The sequence below is a fragment of the Chrysemys picta genome, chromosome 13, assembly GCF_011386835.1.
Source record: "Chrysemys picta bellii isolate R12L10 chromosome 13, ASM1138683v2, whole genome shotgun sequence".
NCBI classification, from domain to species: Eukaryota; Metazoa; Chordata; order Testudines; family Emydidae; genus Chrysemys; species Chrysemys picta.
In genome coordinates this window covers 20,186,819-20,212,168 of record NC_088803.1, presented here as the reverse complement: position 1 = coordinate 20,212,168, position 25,350 = coordinate 20,186,819, and the positions used below count along the sequence as shown (strand labels likewise).

Below are 25,350 nucleotides of genomic sequence, written 5' to 3'. Positions count from 1 at the left end.
TTCAAGATGACTTTTCTCACTCGCAGTCTTCCAGCAAGATGGTGTCTGACACCCCCACACCCCAGCCAGGATCTCTTCCAGAAGCCCCAAAGTGCTGGTTCTTTTGTCTTTGTGAAACAGATAACTTGGGGGTATTCTGCCCCTTTCTTTTATAGTCCACTGAACCTTTGAAACAGAGGCTTCTGAAGGTTACCCGTCAAAGTAAAGTTTATTCAAGTTGTGAGAGAGGTGAAATGGAGTCTAGTGGCCAAGGAAGGTCCATGCCATCCCCCCACACATATGCTGCCGTTTGCTAAAATGCAAATTGTTCTGTTTCCTGCAATCTCCTCCCCTTGTTAGCTTGATGATCCTGTTTATTGCCTGAGGTAAACCTACATTCTTTTGTTAGGACTGATTTATTTACCAACTCTGATGATCCTGTTTATTGCCTGAGGTAAACCTACATTCTTTTGTTAGGACTGATTTATTTACCAACTCCCCAGCCATGCCTGCATCAAATACTCTTTAGCCACAAATCCAGCATATATCCATAACTCTTAATACAAACTGAGTCCATACATCGTGCAAGAATATTGATGAGCAGTGAGTTATTAGTGTTCAAATGATAGCTGACAGGGTACATTTCGTACAAAGATTGTTACAAAAGTGTGTAGGGTGTGAACACCTGGATGCTTTGGGTCACCAGCTGCGATTTTCAAAGTTTCCTGGCAAAAGTTTAGTTTGATTTTTTTTATTTCAACAAATCAGCATTTTCCAGTAAAAGAAACTTTCATCACACAGAGCCTGACCAGCTTTGGCCTATACTTTTCTATCAAATTTGAATTGCACGTAACAACTGTATGAGATGATGTAAAGTTTACACAAATGTGTAACACCAGTCACATGATCTCAACAGGCTTACTCACATGAATGAGTTACTCATGGGCATCAGCTTTCTAGGCTCAGGCCATGAAAGATGACTACCAAAGCTCAGTCAAACATCTCAGATCAGGTATTTAACTGCCTAACAGAGCTTTAGAATGACCAAGGGTGAGAATATGAAAGTTACTGCACATGGCAGGCACGGTAACTCTGCCTCTTCTTTTACACAGCCAGAATTATAAAGAATACTATTTTTTTAATGCTAACAGGGAAAAAATTCTCACTAACATGAACAAGAGAGTTTTACCTTCTTCAGATGCAAAGACACAACAGAGTAAGGCCTATTACGCCACAATTCCAGTGACACATTCTTCTGCACTACACACTCTGGCCTCCTCCCTGCTTTGACCTCTTTTGGAAAACACTGGGATGTCTTTAGAAGAAGAACTTTCCATCAGTCTCTCCCAACTTGCCTATGTACTGGTAGCCAGTCACCTCTAGCGGAGTGACAGAGCAGAGGGCATTGGTTACATTGCTGCTCACTCATTTTCCAAAGGACTTTGTAAGCAAAGTTAGAAACTGACTCTGGATGCTACCAGGGGACTTGATCTCTTTAGCTGCATCCCAGCAGCATCAGAAATAGTTCCCTGAATGTTTATATTTATTCTGGCCAAATTGAGCAGGGAGTGGAACCTTCTCACTGCCCCACAACCAGCCCTGACCCCGATGCTCCAATCACTGCATGGTGGGTCTGACATTCTAAGGTTTAAACACTGTGTAGGATGCATGTGATGGTTCCTTATAGTTGTACAGGATTGGAAATCTCCTGTCTGTCTATGGGTGAGCAGCAGGTCTGTCACTTCAAGGTCATTGCAGGGCAGGTAACACACTGTGTTCATGCTGGCCTAGAGATTTTATGATCCTGATTCAGCAAGACACTTAAAAATGTGCTGAACCTTTAGCATGTAAATACTACCACGGACTTCAATTAGACTAATCATATATTAAACATAGGCACATATTTAAATTCTGTGATGAAACAGGGTTTCTTTCTTTCTTTCTTTCTTTCTTAACAATTATCATCTGGATTGAATGCACATGCTCTGCTCTCTGTGTAAGGAAAAAGTATCAGGAACTCCTAATTTCACAACTGTCCTTTATCTCTGTGTTTGGAAAAAATGAATCTTACTGTTCAGAGGCTCTCAGCATTTGAAGGTTGTCATAACCATAAAGGGAAGGGTAACAGCCCTCCTGTGTACAATGCTGTAAAATCCCTCCTGGCCAGAGACTCCAAAATCCTTTTCCCTGTAAAGGGTTAAGAAGCTCAGGTAACCTGGCTTACACCTGACCCAAAGGACCAATAAGGGGACAAGATACTTTCAAATCTTGGGGGGGGGGAGGAGGCTTTTGTTTGTGCTCTTTGTTTTTGGGGGGAGTTCGCTCTTGGGACTAAGAGGGACCAGACATCAATCCAGGTTCTTTCTGAACAAGTCTCTCAGATTTCAAACTTGTAAGTAAACAGCCAGGCAAGGCGTCTTAGTTTTACTTTGTTTTCTCAACTTGTAAATGTACCTTTTACTAGAGTGATTATCTTTGTTTGCTGTACTTTGAACCTGAGACTAGAGGGGGTCCTCTGAGCTCTTTAAGTTTGATTACCCTGTAAAGTTATTTTCCATCCTGATTTTACAGAGATGATTTTTACCTTTTTCTTTAATTAAAAGCCTTCTTTTTAAGAACCTGATTAATTTCTCCTTGTTTTAAGATCCAAGGGGTTTGGATATGTATTCACCAGGGAATTGGTGAAAGGTTTCTCAAAGCTTCTCAGGGAAGGGAATTAGCTTGTGGGAAATGGTGGCAGCGGACCAGATCGAAGCTGGTAGTTAAGCTTAGAAGTCTTCATGCAGGCCCCCACACATGTACACTAAAGTTCAAAGTGGGGATACAGCCTTGACAGAATGTGAGTGTTAATATTTATTGTAATGGATAACCAATAATCACAACGCAATCGGCCCAATCCAGGTACAAATCAGAACTAACATGACTGCTGTAAAGTACAACAGGTACTTTATAGGTTTCTAGGAATATAGTGCTATAGGTTTCTAGGAATATAGTGCTATAGGTTTCTAGGAATATAGTGCTATACTGAAACATGTTAATAGCTGCCATAAGTGTTTTCTTTGATCTGAAGACCACCACAGATCTTTTCAATGGGTCTGCCATGCATCCTTCAGACTCATCAGAAGACATATAAATCAGGCTACTTGGGAAATGGTTTTCCCATTCTACAAGAATTTTGGAGATTTTCAACATTTTCATGCCTCGAATTGAGATAAATAGTCAAGATCTCAAAATGTTTTGCAAACCAACATACCTCACCGCAAAAATCAGTTCTTATCAATTGAAACATTTTATTTCAATTATTTTGAAATGTTTCATTTTGACTTTGAACTTTTAAAACTTTTCCCTTAGTATAAATGACGTTGAATTTCAAAATGAAAAGTAATTTTCAACTGAAAAAAAAAATGACATTTTTAATTTAAAAGATGCAAAAACAATGAACAGTTTCAGTTTTCGCAAAGTGGCTGAAAAAAAAACCATTTTGTCAAAAACTTCCGAATCAGCTCTACAATTAAGAACATAAGTCACACTGGGTCAGACCAAAGGTCTATCTAGCCCAGTATCCTGTCTTCCAACAATGGCCAATGCCAGGTGCTTCAGAGGGAATGAACAGAACAGGACAAGCATTGAATGACCAATCCTCTGTTGCCCATTCCCACCTTCTGGGAATTACACCCTTTTAGCAAAACAAATGCATACAGTGGAGAGTATTTCCTGCCACAGATCAGAGTTCAGACATGCATCCTGAGGTGTTTTCCTGCTTGCAGATGCAGAGGCTACAATACTGGTTGAAGATTGGGAATCTCACAGGAAGAAAGCTAAGAGAAGGAGTTATGAATGTGACCTTGAGAGGAAGCTCAGCGATAGAGCTGCTTGGGCATAGAGCTCATTAAAGTGGCAGATTTGGGGATTTCTGAGCAAGGAAACTGTTGAGTTTTTTGGTTTTACTCTGTTCAGGGAGACAGATTTTAGTGTACATATTTTATAAAGAAAGAAGATTAGACCAAATATACCTGACTAGTATCATCTATTTTTCCTCTTAACAAAATGGTCCCAAAGGTCCCAAATATTAACTAACAACTCAGGACAAAACAGGTAGCCATATGTATATACTTACTGGCTTCAGGTTCAAGGGTGGGTGCTGGAAACCCCTCCAATGTTCCTTCCCAACCACCTGAAAATGTCATTTCGATTATCAGTCATTTCATATAGCCAGGGACAATCATATAATCAACTGGGAAGCAACATTCAGATTACAGTGATCAGGGTCAAGTCAATATTTTCAAGTTTCATAAGAAACAAAATTGGTAGCAATGAGAAGAAATAAAATTTTCTTTTAGCTGAAACAGCTTTTCAACCAAAAATAAATTAAACCAAATGAAAATTTCTGCACAGCAACATTTTTGGGGAGGTTATTTCAAAACTTATTTTTTCAATAAATTTGTTTCGGTTTTGGTAAAAACAATTATCGCTTTTTCAGAAAAAAAATTGTGAAATATTTTTGATTTCTGGTATTTCAATAATCAACCAGTATTTTTTTCCCTCTCAAAAAGAAGACTTTCCGCCGGCAGGGTGGGAATGGCCCTTTTCAGACATCAGCAGTACAATGTAGCACCATTCACTTCTCTCTCGCCTTACCACATAGGCACATATGGTAAGTAATTCCACTTGTGTGATTGGAGTGACCATGGACTATAATGACCTACTTTCGTTAGCCACCGAGAATGGTGAATGCGATCCCCTGTTTCTCTTAAAGATACCAAAGAACATATCTGAAAAAAAAAAAAACAATTAGGAGAGTCAGTCATTTCACAATACATTGACAATAATTCAGTCCTTTAGGAAACAAACTTTAGATCACAATGATTTAGGAGAAAAAAATATATCGATGAAATTATAGCACATCCATTTCTGTCTACTCCCCACCAAGCTTGTCACGAAATCTCTATCTTGTCACTATTTTCTTCATCCCATGTTGAACATCCACTTAGCGTGGCACTGTGTCCCCCTCTGAAGGTGCTTGGGACACTTACAAATGTTGATGTCACCTCTATTTATGGTTGAACTAGAGGAGACCAAAGTGACACTTTGAGTAGGAGTAGCTTATATATCCTTCCTGTATGTCCATATGGCTCAAACCATCATCTAGACCTCATTACCCCCCATTTGACTTATTGACTAATTAATTAAGGGTTTTTTAAATATATAAAATTGTAGCTGATGTAAACATTTTGATCAACATTTTTTTTTCCTGTCTGAAAATGTGGTTTCATCAAAGTTGAAATCTTCCATAGGAATATATCAGTTTTGACCTTTTTTTAAAAAAAATGTCCAGTAGGAAACTATGAAAGGAAACAAACAACAAATTAACACAATATGACACTTTATTTCATTTTTTAGAAATAATTCCCCCCACCCCCATTTTTGGCATTTGAATTTTCACTGTATTTTATAATCTTTTTCTCCCTTTTAATACTCCACACCTTCTTCTTATTTTTTTTAAAACTCACTGGAGAAAGTGGAGGGTAGGAGTATATGAAAAGACATGAGAAATGTGGAGTAAAACCCAATTTTTCACACTTATTTTACTATTTTCCAACTAGAAAAAGTTGAGTATTTTTCCCACCAAAAATTGTGGTTTTCTGATCTTGCCTAATAAAGATTAAAAAGTCAGCTATCAGTCAGTCTAGAACCAATTCCATAAATTAAAATAGAATAAATAAATAAATTAGACAGTCTGCAGAACACAAAACACCCTCACCCTCAGCAGCATACACACAGAGATGCCCTTTGCAGTGTGCTGTAGAAGTCCCTAGAGCTGGGTTATTTCAGACCAGTGCAAGAAGCTGGTTCTGGAGCTGATGAAGAAGACACCACTCTAAAAAATCCCATCCGGCAGGACATACTACTGCAGTACCTCTTTTATACAGCACCTGTTCTGTTTAAGTTGAGGACCTGGACGCCGACTCCATTGTGCTATGAGGAAAGAAATTGCCATACCTTTTATGACTTTTTCATTTTCTTCTTTGCTGCCAATGCAACTTCCCCACAAACCTGAAAAGAAGAAGGAAAAGAGTATAGAATGATTTGACTCTCTGTTTACTAGGACAGGCTCTGCTTAGGGCTGATCAACATATTCTCTTCTAATTATTTTTCAATAGAAAATTGGGGGTTAAACAAAATGAAAATTTCAATGGAAAATGTCTGCTTTTATCAAAATATTTTTTCATTAGAAAACTGATTTTTTTGCTTTTATTTTTATTTATTTATGGTTGAAAATTGAAATGTTTTTGGTTTTCAGTAGGTTTTGGACAAATGTGTTTTGGTTTTCACTGGTTTGCCACTGAAATTTTTTATTGTGCAGGATTTTTTTGTTTTGTTTTGTTTTATGAAATGTCAAATTTCCCACTGAAAATTTTGATAACAATTAAATAATATTACATTTTCCACATTTCACTCATTGTTCTGTTCACTCCCTCTGAAGCATCTGGCACTGGCCACTGTCAGAAGCCAAGACACTGGGCTAGATGGACCATTGGTCTGACCTAGTATGGCTGTTCTTATTGACATGAAATGTTTCAACTGACCTGAATGAAAATGTTTTTTTGGATTTTTAGTTTGTGAACATTTTTGAGATTTTGACTTTCTGTTCTGATTCAGGAAAGGAATTTCTATTAATAACTTGAAATTTTTCCCAGCACAGGAAAACTGTTTTCTGCCCAGCTCAACTATCTATATATAAGCTCGATGTTATTATGTACGGCATTCGTTCGGTGTTAGAAGAAGTGAGTGAATGGAAGGAGGGATGAGAGGGTATATGTAGCTGGAATGAGAGCTGGTAGATTGTGTGGCTGGACACTCTCCACACTTCTCTATAATATATGTAAATATTACATATTTACATTTTAGAATTAAATGGTTGACTTGTGATATCTAGCCATCTAACCAGCCTCAGTTCTCTATCTGCAGGGACATGAGCATTCACCTTGTAGGTAACTCATGTTTTTCTCTTCTTTCTGCTTCTTTATCACCCCATTCTTGTATTCACTTCCAAAGTATTCCATGGGTACACTTGCTCCATAGCCAAGAAAGCTGGCTTCATGGGGGGTGAACTCGAACCAGGTTTCTGAAAAATAAGAACAAAGAGTTTGGAAACAAGCACAGCGATAGTTTTGAGGTGGCAGATGAATCACAGGAGGTATCCATAACTCAGTGGAATGTGAGCGTGCTTCAAACAACATCTACATTAATAAAGTTTCTTCCCATCCATGTTGTCCCATCTTCACATTCACTCTTGACTCCTATTCACATTCTGTATGAAGTCATTGGTCCTCACCTCCCAATCCCACACCACCTGCGTCTCAGTTCAGAGTTCTTACCACTGAAGCTGAGCAAATAATGTAATTTTATTTCAGGGGCTGAACCAAAATCTCTGGAGAAATATCCAGTCTGGTTAAACTGGAAAAAAAAAAATCTATATTTTTGCCAAATTAAAAAAGTTTTTTTTTTTAAATCATTCTGAGTTGACACAAAGTGAAACTGTTTTGTTTTATTCAAGTCACAGAAAATATTTTAGTCAATTCATTTTTCCCTCCTTGATTCAGCTGTTTTCACTTATTTTTAATGGTCACATTTAAAAATTGAAAGACCCGTTTTAAATTAAAAAGTAGAAACAAAATGATTTTGCTCTTTAGAAAATTTTTCCCAACTGAAATTATTCATCATATTTAAAGTGACCTCAACAAACAGGGGTCTGAAAATGCAGTTTTCGGTGAAAAATCAATTTATTGAAAAAAATTATCCTAGCTCTACTTGATCACCCCTTTTGCTCCACCATTGAACTCCCTACCTCCCCATTATCTTCTCCCATTGTCATCCTCATGACATCTTCCAAGAGGCCCCAGCCATGCAAAGTTATCTTCAAGTTCCAGAAAGCCCACATGATCCACTAATTCATCTGCAATTCCTCCTATTGGTTCCACTGCATATAAGTCCCTCTGAACCCTCTCCAAAATGTGTAAACCACCACCTGGTCCCAAGCTCCATCCAAAATATAAGAGAAAAACTGGGCAAGTCTAGGGCTGTGCAGAAGTCGTATTTCCCCTTTAGAGGGAAATTCCACAGTTTTGACATTTGTTTTTGTTCTGAATTGGATTGAAAACAAAACAGAAACAATCAAAATTTCCTGCAAAAAGAAATGTTTAAGACAATTATGGTTTGGGTCAATCAACAAAGTTTCATTTTGATTTTGACTTTTTATTTCATGTTAATTTATTATTTATAAAACCTAAAATAAAATACATTTTGCTTCAAAATGTCATCTTGAAACTAAAAATTGAAAGGCTTCATTTGGGTATTTTTCTAAATGATTTTTTTGTCAAAACAGACATTTCCATGGGAAGTTTTGATTTTGTTAGAACATTTTTGACCAGCTCTAATCAAGCCTAAAAGTGAATGGAGAGATCGCTTGAGAGTTTCTTGTGAAATTATTCTTTCATGGTACTGGAATTTTGCTGTGTTATTAATGATGTTAGCTTCCCACATGCTTGAACGGGCATAATTTGTATTGCTAAATCAAAATAAGTAAATAAAATAATAAAGTGTGTCTCCACCTAAAAAGATATACTAATGTAAGAGGAAGGGAAAAAGAAAATGAGGGTGAGTTTGAATTTTGCTTACAAAAAGTTTTCGCATGAAAAGTAGCCTTTTTTCAAAACCAAAATGTCTTGTCAGCAGTAGTAGATGTTACCTGAGGTTTCCAGGTTATGTGAAATTTCCTGCCATAGGTTTTTACTGAAATTTTAAGCAAAATTTGTATGGATTTGTTTCACTAATGCTTTTCTTAATGAAAAATCAAGATTTTGCTAAAGAAAATAAAAGTAAAGATATGTTTTTGATAAAATGTCTAGGGGGAAAACAAGGGGAAAATATTGTAGATAATGTCATGAAGTATGGAAAAAAGGTCCATTAACAACCCTGACAACCAGACAAAGATTTAAAATTTTGAAATTGTTTACCATTTTTTTCCCCATTTTTCAACAAGCTTTAAAGACAACCTTGGTGTCTCTGCCGTGAGGAGTTGCATGCTGATGTAATAAACTACAGGCTTCTTTACACTGAGATTATCTAGAGATTTGTGTGTTTGGTTTTACCTGGAGAGTATTCAGTTACTTTGCAGAAACTTTGCTCATCCACAGCTGCATAGATGGGGTAGGGATTATTTCCATTCTCAGATGCACCCCTCTGCTCCGACAAGTGCCCCTTGTCCAGCTGTGAAGACAGGATTTGATAGGTTCAGACAAACACATGCCTAACTTTAACCTATGATTTTAACACTGTCTATATTCCCTCCCCTGACAGCTCGGTCCAAGCCTGAGCTCAGGGCACCAGCATGTTACCACATGCTGAGACGATAGCTAGACAGATGTGGAGTTTTCTCTCAGTTACCCAAGCGTATAGATGAACTAATTCAAGTAACTTTACTGAATTCAGCAGAGTCAGTCAGCATTTATACAGGTATAACTGAGAACAAACCTTCCTCAATGACTAAGTGGTCAAGCCATTAGCCTAGGACTTAATTCCCTGCTTCCCCTGCAGTCTCCCTGCAGGGATGGGACAATGCACAGAGATCCAGAAAATCCATTCAAGCATGTTCTGGGTGGAACCCAAAGCCTGTTTAGGGAGATTTCACACATCTCTCCTACTCTGAACACTAAGCCCTGGTTCTGACTCAGGTGTGAGCCCAAGACCTGTTTCTGTGCATGCACAAATCAGTCTGACTTGGCTCAGCATGTGCTCAGGACCCAGGTCTTAGGACCTGAGTAGAGGAGTGGGTCAGAACCAGAGTCCCACAGTGACTTGGGTCCAAGCCCTCTCGTTTTGCAGTGTGGATGCAAATCAAGCCGCAGACCTGAGTCGGAAGGTTGGGTAGTGCAGTATGACCACATTAGCATGACATCTGGGTCCAGCAGCTGTGGGTACATCTGCACTGCAAAGAGAAACCCACGGCACCAAGTCTCAGAGTGTGGGTCAATTGACTTGGGCTTTTTGGGCTTGATCGGTGGGACTTAAAACACTAGTGTAGACATTCTCCTTTGAGCTGGAGCCCAGGGTCCGAGACCCGCCCCCATTGCCGGGTTTCAGAGCACAGGCTCCAGCCCGAGCTGAAACACCTACACTGCTATTTTAGCCCAGAAGCCAGAGCCCCAGGAGTCCAAGTCAATTGACCAGGCTCTGAGACTCAGCACTGCAGGTTTTTCTTTGCAGTGTAGACATAATCTTTAAGCCCAGGTTTACACTGCAGTGTGGACATTCCAGCCCCGGCTTGGAAATGCCAGGTACACCAGCCTGGGTCCCACAGACCCAGATTTACAATGCGGTATAGACATACCTGGTGTGGCCTTGAGCAAGTCAAGCCAGGCCAGTTTTTAAAAGGTATTTAGACACCTAGTAGGATTTCCAAAAGCATGTAGGCTCCCAAAGCCCATTGAAATCAATGGGTGCTAGGTGCCTGCGTGCTCATCCCACAAGGTGATATCTTTAAAAATCTGGCTCTGGGATGCTCTGTGCCTCAGTTTCCCCTCTGTACACTTCCCAACCTCACAGAAATGTTGTGAGGATAAACACACTTCATGAAGAGCCCTGATACTTCAGTGATGGGGGCCAGACAATGACTTTAGAGAGTTACAAAACGGAAAGTTTTTCACCCACCTCATGTAACATTCCATAGACCACAGTATAGGCCCAGAACTCAGTCAGGGAATAGTTTTCATCCTTAGCTGCCTCGAGTAGCATTTCCGTTGCCTTTCTGAGGTTCCAGGTGGATTTGGTAAGTGCATCACACATGTGTTTCTCCAAGGCCTGCAATTTCTCTGCCCAGTCCCCATTGTTGTAGAGAGATGACATACACCTATTACAGAGACAAAACACACACTGCAAGGGGAATGGGATGTGGGCTATTTTCCCCAGCCCTTTCAATCTCTGCACAGTTATTTATTTATTATCATTCTACCATTGCAATGCATCTGTAAGCCGCAAGGATTGCGTGGCTGGCTAGCTGCTATGGAAAGCCATGGCCTCAGCAGAGATAAAATTCAAGTCCCCCAGGTCCTTATCAGACTAAGCAAAAGGAGAATCTCCATTAGCAATATGCAGGGTCCATGACACATAGTGTGAACAGTTCTGATTACATCCAGGACATTTGTAACATCTGCATACCTGTCCAGCCCATCATGACTCTGCCGCCCTAATGCTGACGTCAGTGGGACCTTTTGTGCAGAAAGGTCGGGAGGGGAAAGATGGTTCAGTGTTTAGGGCGCTAGCCTACAACTCGGGAAATGTGTGTTCCAGTCCCTGCTCTCCCACAGACTGTACCCCAGTCACTAATTCTCCCTGAGCCCTGGTTCCCCATAGGAAAAGGGAGACAGGCACTTCCCTACCTCATAGGGGTGCTGTGGAAATAAATATGGTGGTACTCGGATGCTATGTTAATCATAAATACCTATGATAATTAGAAAGTCACCCACTTGTGTCAGTCTCCTGTTGAATTGCACCAACAGCTGAGTGCCTAACTCCCTTAGGCTCCTGTGTCTATTGCTACTCCCTGTAAGGCTGTCAGTGTTTGGCCCTGTTAGATCAGATGTTCTGAAGGACAGTCTCCTTCTCCACTAAGAAACTAACTCTGCACTCTAGCCTACAATCTTGCAGTCATTGTTGTCTCTTTTTGCCCTGGATTTCCCCATCTTGTGTTACATCCAGTCACTTGTTCCTGTTTAATGACCCCCAGTTATGTCCATTTCTCACTATTCCCATGGCCCAAACCATTGTACACACCCTGCCCCTCTTTAAGGACAACTAGAATAAGAGACAACAGAAGGTACTAGGCACCATTCTGCTATCCTGCTTTCAGCACTAATGCCAACAACAAGTGTGCCAAAAATCACAAGTCAGGTCACATAAAATCCTGAGATTGGCTTAAAAATCATGAGCTTTATTTTAAAAACGTGGGTTCTTTTTATTTGACTCTTGGCATTTTTTCTGGTAGGGTTCACATTTCCAAGCGTCTCTCCACAACCACCAAGGCTAGAAACTTATGCTTCATAATATCATGAGAGCTGATGCCTGGTTTACACTAGCCTGTAAAGTCAGCATAATTGTGTTGCTCAGGGGGGTGAAAAATCCATACTCCAGAGCAGCATAGTTAAGCTGACTTAAATCCCTATATAGGCAGCACTAGGTTGAGGGAAGAATTTTTCTGTTAGCTTAGCTATGGTCTCTCAAGGAGCTGGATTAGCTACGCAACCGGGAGAACCCCTCCCTCTGCTATAGGCAGTGTCTATACTGAAGCGCTACAGCAGCACAACTGCAGATTCGCAATAACATTGCAAGAGCTATAAATATTAAATTAGAACTATAGGCCTGGGCCCTATCACTTTTGCCCATGTAGAAATCTTAGGAGGGTCACGTCCACACAGGCTCTTTGTCTGTTAACCTGGGGCTTGAGCATCTATACTCAGTTGTAACCCCAGGTTTGGAATTGTTGAACTCTGGGTCTTAACATGGGGCTCCAGAATCTACACTGCATCATGCGGAACTGAATTCAGCCACCCATATCCCAGACTTTCAAACGTCCTCCCAAAATGTAGCTGCATTAGCCCTTTGTTTGTGATGCAGTGTGGGAAAAACTTGACTGTCCACCAAACCTGACTGTCCAGAGGAAGACAGCCTGTGGGACATCTTTGGTGGACTCCCAGAGCATGAGTCCAGTGGGACTGCATCTAGACTGCAAAGCAATAGAGCTTGAACCCTGGGTCCTGCCCTGATTCAGGCTCAGACCCTCCACTCTCATGGAGCCCTGGGACCCTGGGTTAGCATGATTTGGTGTAGAGGGAAGAGGGCTTGAACTTGAGCCTGAGTTTGAACCCTGGGCTTACACTGCAGTGTAGATGTACTCGCACAGTCTCACCTCCTCAGAAAATGGACAGACAGTGTTTTCCTATTGGTGATGGAGTACCCAATATGTCCTTTGGCTAATAATAATAATGGCAAGAATTGTCCCTGGCTGTCAGTTCTATAGAGGGATACACTTTCACTCACACTTCTCTTGGCATGTGCCTACCATGTTGCACCTGAGACCCCACACAGATACATGATGGTGTCCAGGAGACCATGCTTTTGTAGCTCCTGCAGGGTTCCATGAAGGGCGATCATGGCCCGCAGACCTCCCCCAGCTCCCAGGATGGCAATATTGGGCACATCTTCCTGAGGAAGGGAAAAGACACAACAACATATAAACTAGGATTACTGAGGAATCTCCCTTGCTCATGTAAATTACATGTGTGGTATCTACAGTCACACACCTGCCATTCCCACCTGGGACAACCCCCATCACGTAGTTTAAAAGAGTATCTTGTAGGACCCAATCCGGCAAGTGTTTACACCTGTGAGTGTCTTTATTTACATGGGGAGCTCCACTGGCTTAAATGTAACAACTCCCATGAGTAAAATTATTCACAAGCTTTCCTGATTGCTGCAATGAGTTCTGATTTTACCTCTTGATCTACAAGAATAACTGCAATAGCTGCTTCAATGTAAGATATGTATGTGTATAGTATGTATTACATGTATCATAACTACTGTTAATTATCAGAACTGCTGGAAAATATTTCAACATGAGGGTTTGTTTGTTGGTCAATTTAGGTTGTTGGGGGATGAAAATGCAGTTTTGATTAAAAGGAATTTTTTTATTGATACATGTTGGGGGGTTTGCCCAAAACCTGGGGGGGGGACCATTGTTTAACAACCCAAAACTGCAAAATATATATGTTTGACATCAGTGCCACAATATGTTTGGTTTTAGGAAACAGAAAAAAAAAATCAATCAGTTTTGAGGTTTTAAAAGAAAACTTTTTAAAAAAATCTGTGGGGAAAAAAATCAGCATAAACGAAAAAAATAGAATAGAAAATAAAATAGATTTCCCAATCTGTTTTATTTGTCATTTATATTTAAGCATGCATTTACATTCATCATAATTCAGCAAAGCTCTTAAATGTGCACTTAATTTTAGCCATTTACTGAAGTCCCATTGGCTTCAATTTGTTTTATTCTATTGAAGAAAAAAAAACAGAAACAGACAAACAAACAAAAAACCACAACTTTTTGATGAACACATTTTCACCAGCTCTGCATGAGTAATTATTACTATTGTCAATGTTCCTTTACAATTCAATAAAACATTGATGGACTCCTACCAGATTACAGGGAATCCCAAGGCTATCCAGGCATTTCTTCACCTGCACCTTTCTGTTGCTTGTGCCTAGTTTTTCCCCTTCCGAGAGCTCATAGGAAATTCGGACTTTACCTTCACCCTGGGGGGGGGGGGAAATGTCAAGAGAATGTATCATCTCTGAAAAATCTGCCAGGGATGGGACAATGCACAGAGACCCAGAAAATCCATTCAAGCATGTTCCGGGTGGAACACAAAGCCTGTTTAGAGAGATTTCACACATCTCCCCTACACTGGAACAACAGGGGGAAATCTCCATGAGGAAAAAGAGAGACAAGGTGGATGAGGTGATATCTTTTATTAGACCAACTTCTATTGGTGACAGAGACAAGCATTCAAGCTCCACACAGCTCCTCTTCAAGTCTGGGAAAGGTACTTTGAGTGCCACAGCCACATACAAGGTGGAACAACTTCTTAAACATAAGGAGTTAACACATGTTGCAAGAAATCACTCAAAATCTCATATCCTGGGACCAACATAGCTGTACGTACAATGCAAACAACTATGAGGAGAAGCTCATGGACACTTCCCAACACTTCCCCGTTTTTCTCCACCACCACTCTGGGTGGTGAACAGACCCACTGACTGCAGCAGGAACACATGAAGGAATAGATTTTGCATGTGTCATCTGCACTACATAATGCCTTCTCTCTACCCTCCACAAAATGATCAAACGTGGTACCTGCAATGCTGGTGGCAGGGCTCAGCTTGGTCCCCACACTGTGCAAAAAGTCGTGCTTGTGTGCAAGACCTAAGATCCACAGGCATGCTCAGTTTCTGACCATTTGACTATATGCTTCTGTAGCTTTTGGCTGCAGAGCGGGAATGAGGCTGTGGAACTTATCCAGAGTGCATTTCATTAAGCAGTGTAAATAGGAAATGGTCAAAATGAACCCTGCAGCTTGGAGTTTCAGGTGTATATTAGCTACCCTCAAATATAGCAAGATTGGGCTCCGAGTCATTATTACATAGCTACAAGGAAACAATGTAACATTGTCTTTGAATAAATGAAATACATAAAATTTCAGAATAATTTGAACAAAAAAATCTGGAGATAAAATTATTTGGTCGCCCTTCATATTATAAATAGTAAATAGATGTTATAAGCACATTAAAGAAAGTGATATAGACAGTAATAAGCACATCGGTGGAAGATATTATAGATGCTTATACCCCATAACTAAAACAACCTGTTGAGCTGCTGGGCCCTATAACAATTGGTTAGCCATTTATTCAAAAATGTATTTGTCGTTTATGAACTCTTTATGAGCTGTTTGTGAATGTACCCTAAACATTAAATATGATCAAGCATTTCAGCATTTCCAAGTAACAAGAGGTAGTGAAAATGCAAACTATAAGAGGAATAGTATACCTGGTGTTTGTGAAATATTTCCATCCTTGCTTTCCTGTTTCTCCATGAGATGCCCTGTGATTTCAAATTCCTCCTTCAGTGACAAAGGAAAACTCCACCTCTTCCAGGACTTCCAAGAGCTTGGGACAACATCCAATTTATTCTCCCCTTGACTAAAAATATACAAGAGAAAATGAACATTTAATATAGTATACAAGAGAAAATGGGCATTTAATATAGTATACAAGAGAAAATGGGCATTTAATATAGTAAGATAGGCAGCACTGAAGTATTGGATCAGACTCTAGGGCCATCCAGTTCTGATTGCTACCATGCACGTTAGCCAGTACCAGGTGTATTTCGGAGGAAAGTGCAAGAAACTCCAAAGTGAGTTAGTAAGGAATAATGTGTCCTTTTCAAAAATTTCTTCCTAATCTCTTCAGTCATATTGCTGAATGAATGGAGGTGCAGGCTGAGGTGGCGGGGGGGGGGGGGGGGGAGGCAGAGGGGAGGTGGGGGGAGGGAGAGAGAGAGAGGGAGATCCTGGGATTTTCAAGCAAGCATATTTTTTCCAGGCACCCAACTCCTTCTGAATTTCAATAGGAGTTGGGCACCCAACTCTCATAGGCTCTGCTGAAAATCCTAACCAGAATAGCAATGTATTTCCCTCTTGCTACAAGACAACAGAGACTTCCTGCATTCGCACCCCTCCAATTCTTTTAAAGTTAATTATAAACAAAGGAAAAAAGCCCACTCCAATGTGATCATTGGCACTGTTTTCTGCCAAATCCTCTGGAGAGAGCATACTCACAGAATGGACCCAGGAGAGAAGGACTGTGGGACACAGCTGGCAAGGTTGTTTTCAATGGATGTCAGGATATATATCTATACTGATGCTACCCTGCCTGGATAGCTGCTGGGTCTCTGCATATATTGCATAGCCTTGGCTCTGAGTCACTCTCTTATCTCTCAGGTTTCATATCTGCTAGAAGATCCTTGTTTTATAATGTTTACTGAAGTGTTATCTGATGACAACTCAGCATGGCCTGCAAGCCCTAGCTAACTGCAGAGCATTGAATGCAATGCTTCGGGTGCTGTTCGGAGAAAGCAGGATGATAGCACGGGGAGAGAAACTGAAGCCAGCTCGCGTGAAGCTGACGGCAATACGGTTAATGTGTTGTAGATCACGATGAAGAGCTGGGAAGTCAGGATCACTGGAGTCCACGAGGAAGCAAGTGTATAATAGTCAGTGAAAACAGAAGTTCCCTGCATGATTCTTATGTGGTTGGGATGTGCTTTGGGACAGCTAGTCAATGATTGACCATGTGCTGTTGACATTTCCATTAGATGTCTATATCTCACTTAATCAATCCCTTGCCACTGCAGGGGACTCGGGCATTGGTGCACCTCAGTCCTGTTGTAATAACTGGGCCTACAAGTTTGCCCTCAGTGTTAGCTCAGCTGTGGGGAAACAGATACAAGTTTACAAAATCTTCTGATCAGGCATAAGTATAAATGGCGATGGGAAATGCTGTAAAAGGGAGACAGGGACTGAATTGGGTCAAACAAACATGCTTCCTGGTAAAACTCAAAAATGTATGTGTTAAAAATGAGTCCTGATTGCTGACCAAAATAAGGAAAGGCTGGGTTTTCCTGTCCATCAGTCACTTTTGGGGTCCTTAAGAAAAACGGATTTGGAAAGAAATGTGAGCGCAACAATTGATGACTGAAAGGAGGGGGAGGAGCGAGCATCACCATCATGATGGCCAACCTCACCATCTCCTGGGATGGCAGGAAGCACTGTGACATAATTTGTCCTTTATCATGATGTAATAGGTCCTAGCCGGGGCTCGACCCTTCCGTGCAGGAGGGGAGCCACACCGACTCACTACTGTGGGAACAAGCAGTCAGTTAGTCCCGAAGCTCCGGCTCTTTGGTGCAGGGCCGGAGCAACCACAGTTAAAGCTCAGGCCCTTGACTGCAAGGGCGGGGCAAACACAGTTAAGCTCAGGCCCTTGTTTGCAGGGGGCTGAGCGAGCAAGCAGTTCAGAAGCCCAGGCCCTGGATCAGGGCGGGGCAAACACAGTTAAGCTCAGGCCCTTGTTTGCAGGGGGCTGAGCGAGCAAGCAGTTCAGAAGCCCAGGCCCTGGATCAGGGCGGGGCAAACACAGTTAAGCTCAGGCCCTTGTTTGCAGGGGGCTGAGCGAGCAAGCAGTTCAGAAGCCCAGGCCCTGGATCAGGGCGGGGCAAACACAGTTAAGCTCAGGCCCTTGTTTGCAGGGGGCTGAGCAAGCAGTTCAGGAGCCCAGGCCCTGGATCAGGGCGGGACAAACACAGTTAAGCTCAGGTAAGGCACGCCTAGGCTTTCTGTAGCCAAGCGTTGGGTGAGGGGGAAGCCTGCCACCCGTGAGCAGGGGTGGCAGGGGGGGGAACGCAGGCCCACCCACTCCACTGCGTTCCAGCCCGGGGCCCTAGCAGCGGTTACTGCCGCTGCTGGTCAGTGGGGTATCCAGACCGCAACACACTGACATTGGCTCACACTCGGTTGCAGCCGGACCGGGGTCGGCTACCCCCGGGCTACTTCCACGATCCCCCTCAAAGCCTATCTCGTTTGTCGCGCCGGGCTCGGGCCAGTCCATCTGCATGGGCTCCTCTCGGCCAGGGCTCGGTGGCAGGTCCGGTAGCTGTGCCGGGAAGTCAGGCCAACGGTCCTCGGGCGGCTCCTCTGGGTAGCAGTAGGGGCGGAGGGGTTCGGGTGCAGTCTCACCCTCAGGGTTGGTGGGGTGGGGTGGGGTTCCCAGGGATTCTCCCAGTGACGGGAGCGGACGGGCTCCGGCAGCTCCTCCTCGTAGCGTGCCCGGGGTAGCTCAGGCCAGCTAGGGTCCAGGCCTCGGTCTTCGGCGATCTCCTGGCCGGGAGCTCCCAGCCGCACATCTGCTCCCTGTGGTGGCTGGCCGCAGACTGAGCTCTGGTGGCCGGCCTTTATACTTCCTGTCCCGCCCCTTAACTTCCGGGGGGCGGGGACAGGCGGTGGTGGTCCCACCCACTCTGGTGCCTGCACGTGGGCTCCCTCTTCTGGGCAGGAGGGGAGCCACACCGACTCACTACACATGACCCTCAGAGAAGTCCTGACTGGACCAGGCCAGGTCAGAGACAGGGCCCCAGATGATACCACAACCTCTGTCAGCTCTGGCTGAATCCCAATCATCACCTGGGTTATGAGAATTTGACCCCCACTTTTCCCCTCTGTATCCATTTTCCTTCCCTGCCTTATTTCTTCTCTTTCCTATCCCTCTCCTTCTCCCTTTTCCTTCTGTCTAATAAGAGTCTGGCTTAGCAAGCTCAGACTGTATATTTTGCAACACTGCTGTGAGCCTATGACCAGAAAGAGGTAGCTAAAAGCAGTGACCTAAAGAGCACAATCCTGGTACAAGTTTGCCCTGTCTGAAGGCTGCTGATAAGACCGCATGCTGGGCTTGCGTTTCTTCAGTGGTAATGTTGCAAGTGAGAGTCAACACCACAGAGAGAAGCTGCATTTTCTCCTCTTGCTGTTTATTTTTCTCTCCCGTTTTGCACATGTTTGTTTTCTTTGGTGTTCTAGGAAATGGGATCGGACTTTAACAGCAGCAGCCACCACAGCCCCATCCCATCTCAACTCAACTTCTTCTCTTTCCCCCAAAAGAACAGTTATTACCATCTCTAAGAGCATCCAAAAAACAGTCTTACAAGGGGTTTTCATGCTAAAGTCTCTTTACAGGTAAAGGGAATGGGAACAGGGAATGTTGTCAATTTGAAAGCCTTATTTAATACTTTACATTTCAAATACTTTAACTGTTTTTCCTTTTTTATGCATCTTTTATAAAGGGTTTAAATGATGTTTAATGTTGTGTTTGCCGTGGTGCTGAGCAGGCTGAGGTCTCTGTATACCAAACCCTGAACCTTGTTTCAAACTGCTTAATATTGAGGAGTACTTGTGGCACCTTAGAGACTAACACATTTATTAGGGCATAAGCTTTCATGGGCTAAAACCCACTTCATCGGATGCATGCAATGGAAAATACAGTAGGAAGATATATATATATATACAGAGAACATGAATAAATGGGTTTTGCCATACCAACTTTAACGAGATTCATCAGTTAAGGTGGGCTATTATCGACTATTTCCCCAGGCTAATTTTTCCCCCTACTGTTACTCACACCTCCTTGTCAACTGTTTGAAATGGGCCATCCTGATTATCACTACAAAAGGTTTTTTTTCTCCTGCTGATAATAGGACCTGGAAGAGTGGGGCCCTGACTCATAGACTCATAGACTCATAGACTTTAAGGTCAGAAGGGACCATTATGATCATCTGGTCTGACCCCCTGCATGCTGCAGGCCATAAAACCGTCCCTACCCCTTCCCTGGATTCTGCTGTTGAAGTCCCCAATCCTGTTTTTAGTGACTTCAATCGGCAGAGACCCTCCTGCTAGAGATCCCTGCCCCATGCTACGGAGGAAGGCGAAAAACCTCCAGAGGCTCAGCCAATCTGCCCTGGAGGAAAATTCCTTCCCGACCCCAAATATGGCGATCAGTAAGACCCCGAGCATAACAGCCTGACCCCTGTTAGCCATTATACTATTTACCTACCATTGCTTGGTTTTCCTTGACTACTATGTTTTACCATTAAACCATTCCCTCCATAAACTTATCTAACTTAATCTTAAAACCAGACAGGTCCGTCGCCCCCACCGTTTCCCTCGGAAGGCCGTTCCAATATTTCACCCCTCTGACGGTCAGAAACCTTCGTATAATTTCAAGCCTGAACTTCCCCACGGCCAGTTTATATCCATTCGTTCTTGTATCCACATTAGTACTAAGCTGGAATAATTCTTCTCCCTCCCTTGTATTAATCCCTCTAATATATTTAAAGATAGCAATCATATCCCCCCTCAGCCTTCGCTTTGTCAGACTAAACAACCCAAGCTCCTCTAGTCTCCTTTCATACGACAGGTTTTCCATTCCTCTGATCATCCTAGTGGCCCTTCTCTGTACCCGTTCCAGTTTGAGTTCATCTTTTTTAAACATGGGAGACCAGAACTGCACACAGTACTCCAAATGAGGTCTCACCAGCGCCTTGTACAACGGAAGCAGGACCTCCTTATCCCTACTAGATATACCTCGCCTAATGCATCCCAAGACAGCATTGGCTTTTTTCACTGCCACGTCACATTGTCGACTCATAGTCATCCTGCGGTCTACAAGGACCCCTAGGTCCTTCTCCTCTTCCGTTACTTCTAACCAATGCGTCCCCATCTTGTAACTAAAATTGTTATTAGTCATCCCCAAAATGCATCACCTTACACTTTTCACTATTAAATTTCATCCTATTTCTGATACTCCAATTCACAAGCTCATTCAGGTCTCCCTGCAGGATATCCCTATCCTCCTCCGAATTTACAACGCCTCCCACCTTCGAATCATCCGCAAACTTTATCAGCCCACTCCTGCAATCGGTTCCGAGGTCAGTTATAAATAGATTGAATAAAATGGGTCCCAAAACCGAACCTTGAGGCACTCCACTAGTAACCTCCCTCCAACCTGACAGTTCACCCTTTAATACGACCCGCTGCATTCTCCCCATTAACCAATTCCTTATCCACCTCTGGATTTTCATATCGATCCCCATGTTTTTCAGTTTAACCAATAATTCCTCATGGGGTACAGTATCAAACGCTTTACTGAAATCCAGGTATATTAGGTCCACCGCATTTCCCTTATCTAATAAATCCGTTACTTTCTCAAAGAAGGAGATCAGATTCGTTTGGCACGATCTGCCCTTCGTAAAACCATGTTGTAATTTATCGCAATTGCCACTAACCTCCAGGTCCTCAACTAGTTTCTCTTTCAGAATTTTCTCTAACACCTTGCACACTACAGATGTTAAACTAACAGGCCTGTAGTTACCCGGATCACTTTTTTTCCCTTTCTTGAAAATAGGAACCACATTAGCTATTCTCCAGTCTAACGGGACCACCCCCGAGTTTACAGATTCATTAAATATTATCGCTAATGGGCCTGCTATTTCCCGCGCCAATTCCTTCAATATTCTCGGATGAAGATCGTCCGGTCCTCCCGACTTAGCCCCATTAAGGTGTTCAAGTTTTGTTTCTACCTCAGATACGGTAATCCCCCATCCTGAATGCCCCTCTGTAGTGGTGCTAGTATCCCTAATACCTTCATTGGCCTCATTAAACACCGATGCAAAATATTCGTTGAGATATTGCGCCATGCCTAGATTGTCTTTAATCTCCTCTCCGGCAATAGTCTTCAGCGGTCCCACTTCTTCTTTCTTTGCTTTCTTCCTATTTATGTGGCTGTAAAACCTCTTACTATTGCTTTTAATTCCCCTCGCTAGGTCCAACTCTACACAGCCTTTGGCCTTTCTCACTCTATCTCTACATTCTCTGACTTCACTTAGGTACATTTCCTTACTGATCCCTCCCCTCTTCCACTCTTTGTACGCTTTCTGTTTTTTCCTAATCGCCCCTTGGAGTAGGTCGCTCATCCAGCTTGGTCTAAATCTCTTGCTTAGTAATCTTTTTCCCTTTTTTGGAATACAGGCCTCCGACAGCTCATGCATCTTTAACTTGAAGTAATCCCAGGCTTCTTCTGCCTTTAGATCCATTAATACGTTTGCCCAATCCACTTCCCTTACCAGTCCCCTTAATTTGTTAAAATTGGCCTTTTTAAAATTATAAACCCTAGTCTTTGACTTAATTCTGTTACTCCTTCCATGTATTTTAAACCGAATTAGCTCATGATCACTGGAGCCCAAATTGTCCCCTACTACCACTTCCTCAACGAGGTCCTCACTACTTACCAGAATCAAATCTAAAATGGCCTCCCCCCTCGTCGGTTCAGCTACCACTTGATGGAGGAATTGATCAGCAAGCACATCTAGGAACATCTGAGCCCTATTATTGCTACTAGCATTTGTTCCCCAATCTATATCCGGGAAGTTAAAGTCCCCCATAATTACACAGTTTCTATTAGTAATTACTTCTCTAAACACCTTAAATAGTTCCTTATCCATATCCTGGGTCGATCCCGGCAGTCTATAGCACACTCCAAGCACTATCCCCGGAGAGGCTCTAGTAGTCCTATTACCCAGTGTGAGTATTGCCCAGATGGACTCTGTGTTATCTAATCCATCAACTATTATTTCTTTACAGCTTATTTCACTATTGACATACAATGCCACCCCCCCACCTTTACCTTTGTTCCGGTCTTTCCTAAACAGCGCATACCCCTCCATACCTGTGTTCCAGTTGTGACTGCCATTCCACCACGTTTCTGTTATTCCTACGATATCTGGTTTCAGCTCTTGCACCAAGAGCTCCAATTCCTCCATTTTATTACCTAGGCTTCTGGCATTGGTGTATAAACACCCTAATGTATGTCGTTTAGCCTGTCTCCCATTAGTAGCACTATATGTTGCGGGCCTCCTTGTGTCCGTCCCCCCTGTCCCTCCTCAGCTATAGTATCAATAATACTGTAATACTTGCACAGGTATTTATTGCAACAGTGCAAGTACCAACTCCAGCACACACGGGTTGCTAAACCCCCCAGATCAGATACAACAACAAAATAACATACCAGACAACAACTTAGCACTAAGATACAGATGCAGAACCTTCTGTTGGTGGAGGTGCTGTTTGCGCTGATCATTACAATTTCCTCCCTTTAGTTAAATAAGAACTTTAAACAATAACTCCTAGGAATCCAGATAGTCTTTCATCCATGCAGGTTTCCAAGTTGGTCTGTCTGCTCCAGTCCTATATTCAGTCATGGAGACAACACTCATAGTGTGTTTAGATTATCAGCGAGTTCAGGGCTCATGTCCTCTAGGTCAGGTCTATCCACTGTGGACAGACTGTTTGTTGAAGACGGCAGTGTGTTGAGATTCCTAGAACACTCTGACAATTCCTCCTCCACACCCAGTGTCCCACCACAAGCCACAGGTACTGACCGAGGGGCATCAAAATCCTTCTCTGCCTTCCTGGGGGGTAGTGGTTGAGCATCCTCAGTGTTTGCCCTCCAGTTTCTTCCAATGAATCTGTGCACCAATTCTCCATGCACTACAAAAAGCAAGTGCTCTCCCCACTAGGTATCAGCAAGGATAGTTTTGTAATCACTGTGTAAGGCCTCCTCCAAAAAGGACTAAGTTTGTTGTTTTTTTCCAAGCTGCCTTTTCCCACTTGCATAACCACACCTTCTCACCTTCATGGATGGACATGCCATTCTCCTTTTTCCTGGCATCTTATATCTGGCATGCTTGCCACCAGGTCATCTGTTCCTCCACTTTCTGAAGTGCTCTCCTCAGGTGACCGATATAAGACTCTGCGTGTCACCCACCGGTGCAGGTGCCTGGGGCCCTGCCATTTTGGGCTGCCTGAGCATCAAGTTACGGGGAAGCCTGTGTTTGCAGAGTCAAATAACAATATCATAGGAGAGCAATGGATAGTTGAGTGCTGGCTGGCTTTACAAGCAAAAACAACCAAAGGTGTCTTCAAATCCAGACTCTTTGGTCTTCACTGACTCAGACTCTAAGCACAGAGCCAATGGTGCTGTGTTCTTTCTCCACTCCCCCATTGCTCACTCGGGAGATGAATCTGGTCCTCACCTTGATTGTCCGGAATTGTTGGCAAATGTGTGTAAGACCTGGGATTCAAATTCCTGCCCCTGAGCACCTCAAATGCAGCTGAGTGAGAGAAACTGCAACACAACGTGTTTTATCAATTATCTGTGACTGTCTCAGTCTTTTTATCTGTCTGTGTTTGTACCACCATGCACCTTGAGAAAGTGTTGTACACTACAAACACCAATTTTCAGCTGGAGCTTCTGGTAGTGGGGCTTTCAAGTTGATCTGCATGAATTCCCAGGGCTTACTAGGTTGGAGCATTTCCCCCAGAGGAGTTCTGCCTCCCCTTACTGATACTTTCCAGGCTTGACAGGCAAGACAGAAGAGTACCTAGTCCTAACATCTGCAGCCATCCCCAGCCAAAATAATCTGTCAGTGTCTTTTCATACCCCAGGTGTTCTGCTGCTGCATTATCACGAGGACCCTCCAGTATTGTTTTCTGAAAGCTTGCTGGCAGGTCAGTCCTGTTACCCTCAGACACCAGCAAGTTGGTAGCTGGATCAAAGGACTGTGTTGAACCAGCCCACTCCATTCTGGGCCTCCTTCGGTAGATCTGTTGGCACCAAACATAACTCAGGGGGCTTAGACTGTTCTTGCCACACGTCCTCCCAAAACCAGCCTAAGCCTATTCTCTTGGCCCTCACCCCACTGAGAGTGTCCACGACCACACATTGCTTTCCAGGTTTATGGGGAGCTGTGCATGTGAATTAAGAGAGTTTGTGAATCCATCTCCACAGGCATCCTGTGTTATGCTTTGTAAGGGGCTGCCACAGGGCACTGGTCTGTGTGTGCACTGAATTCCACGCACAGACCACAGTGCCCTCGGATGATTCAACCCATACCAGCACCATGACTGCCTGTGCCAAGCAACATCTCTGCTCCAAACACCCGTTGTGAGGATGCTACAGCCAGAATGGTTGAGGGGATCAGGGCAAACCCAATTCCATCGCTATGCATAGACCTCTTTGACCACCCAAGAGCGCACTCCTCAGGGAGGCCGCCATTGTGGGCCCACTTGCCCTACCCAGTTTTCTCTGTGACATTGATGT

General features: G+C 43.0%; 1 protein-coding gene and 1 long non-coding RNA gene across 2 annotated transcripts; both read right to left on the bottom strand.

The window, feature by feature from the left end:
* On the bottom strand, positions 1-11,444 carry LOC135975288 (cytosolic phospholipase A2 gamma-like). The gene is made up of 4 exons (XM_065565604.1): positions 10,690-11,444; positions 9,132-9,249; positions 6,965-7,105; positions 1-6,033 (listed from the first exon to the last, which is right to left on the bottom strand). Exons 1-4 carry the CDS (start codon positions 10,882-10,884, stop codon positions 5,885-5,887), a joined length of 603 nt encoding a protein of 200 aa, XP_065421676.1. The 5' UTR covers positions 10,885-11,444; the 3' UTR covers positions 1-5,884.
* Positions 11,445-14,244: 2,800 nt separating this feature from the next.
* LOC135975187 (uncharacterized) lies at positions 14,245-17,284 on the bottom strand. The gene is made up of 3 exons (XR_010592138.1): positions 16,428-17,284; positions 15,638-15,789; positions 14,245-14,346 (listed from the first exon to the last, which is right to left on the bottom strand). It is a non-coding gene; the product is annotated as an uncharacterized LOC135975187 (long non-coding RNA).
* Between the last annotated feature and the right edge of the window lie 8,066 nt (positions 17,285-25,350).

What these genes read in the sequence shown, in the direction of transcription:
- LOC135975288 (XM_065565604.1), bottom strand. Translation starts at nt 10,884, where the DNA reads ATGTCATCTCTCTACAACAATGGGGACTGGGCAGAGAAATTGCAGGCC. An exon ending in TCTATGGAATGTTACATGAG is followed by an intron (nt 9,250 to 10,689) that starts GTGGGTGAAAAA and finishes CTGTCTTCACAG; the next exon opens with CTGGACAAGGGGCACTTGTC. An exon ending in AAACATGAGTTACCTACAAG is followed by an intron (nt 6,034 to 6,964) that starts GTGAATGCTCAT and finishes TCTTCTTTTCAG; the next exon opens with GTTTGTGGGGAAGTTGCATT.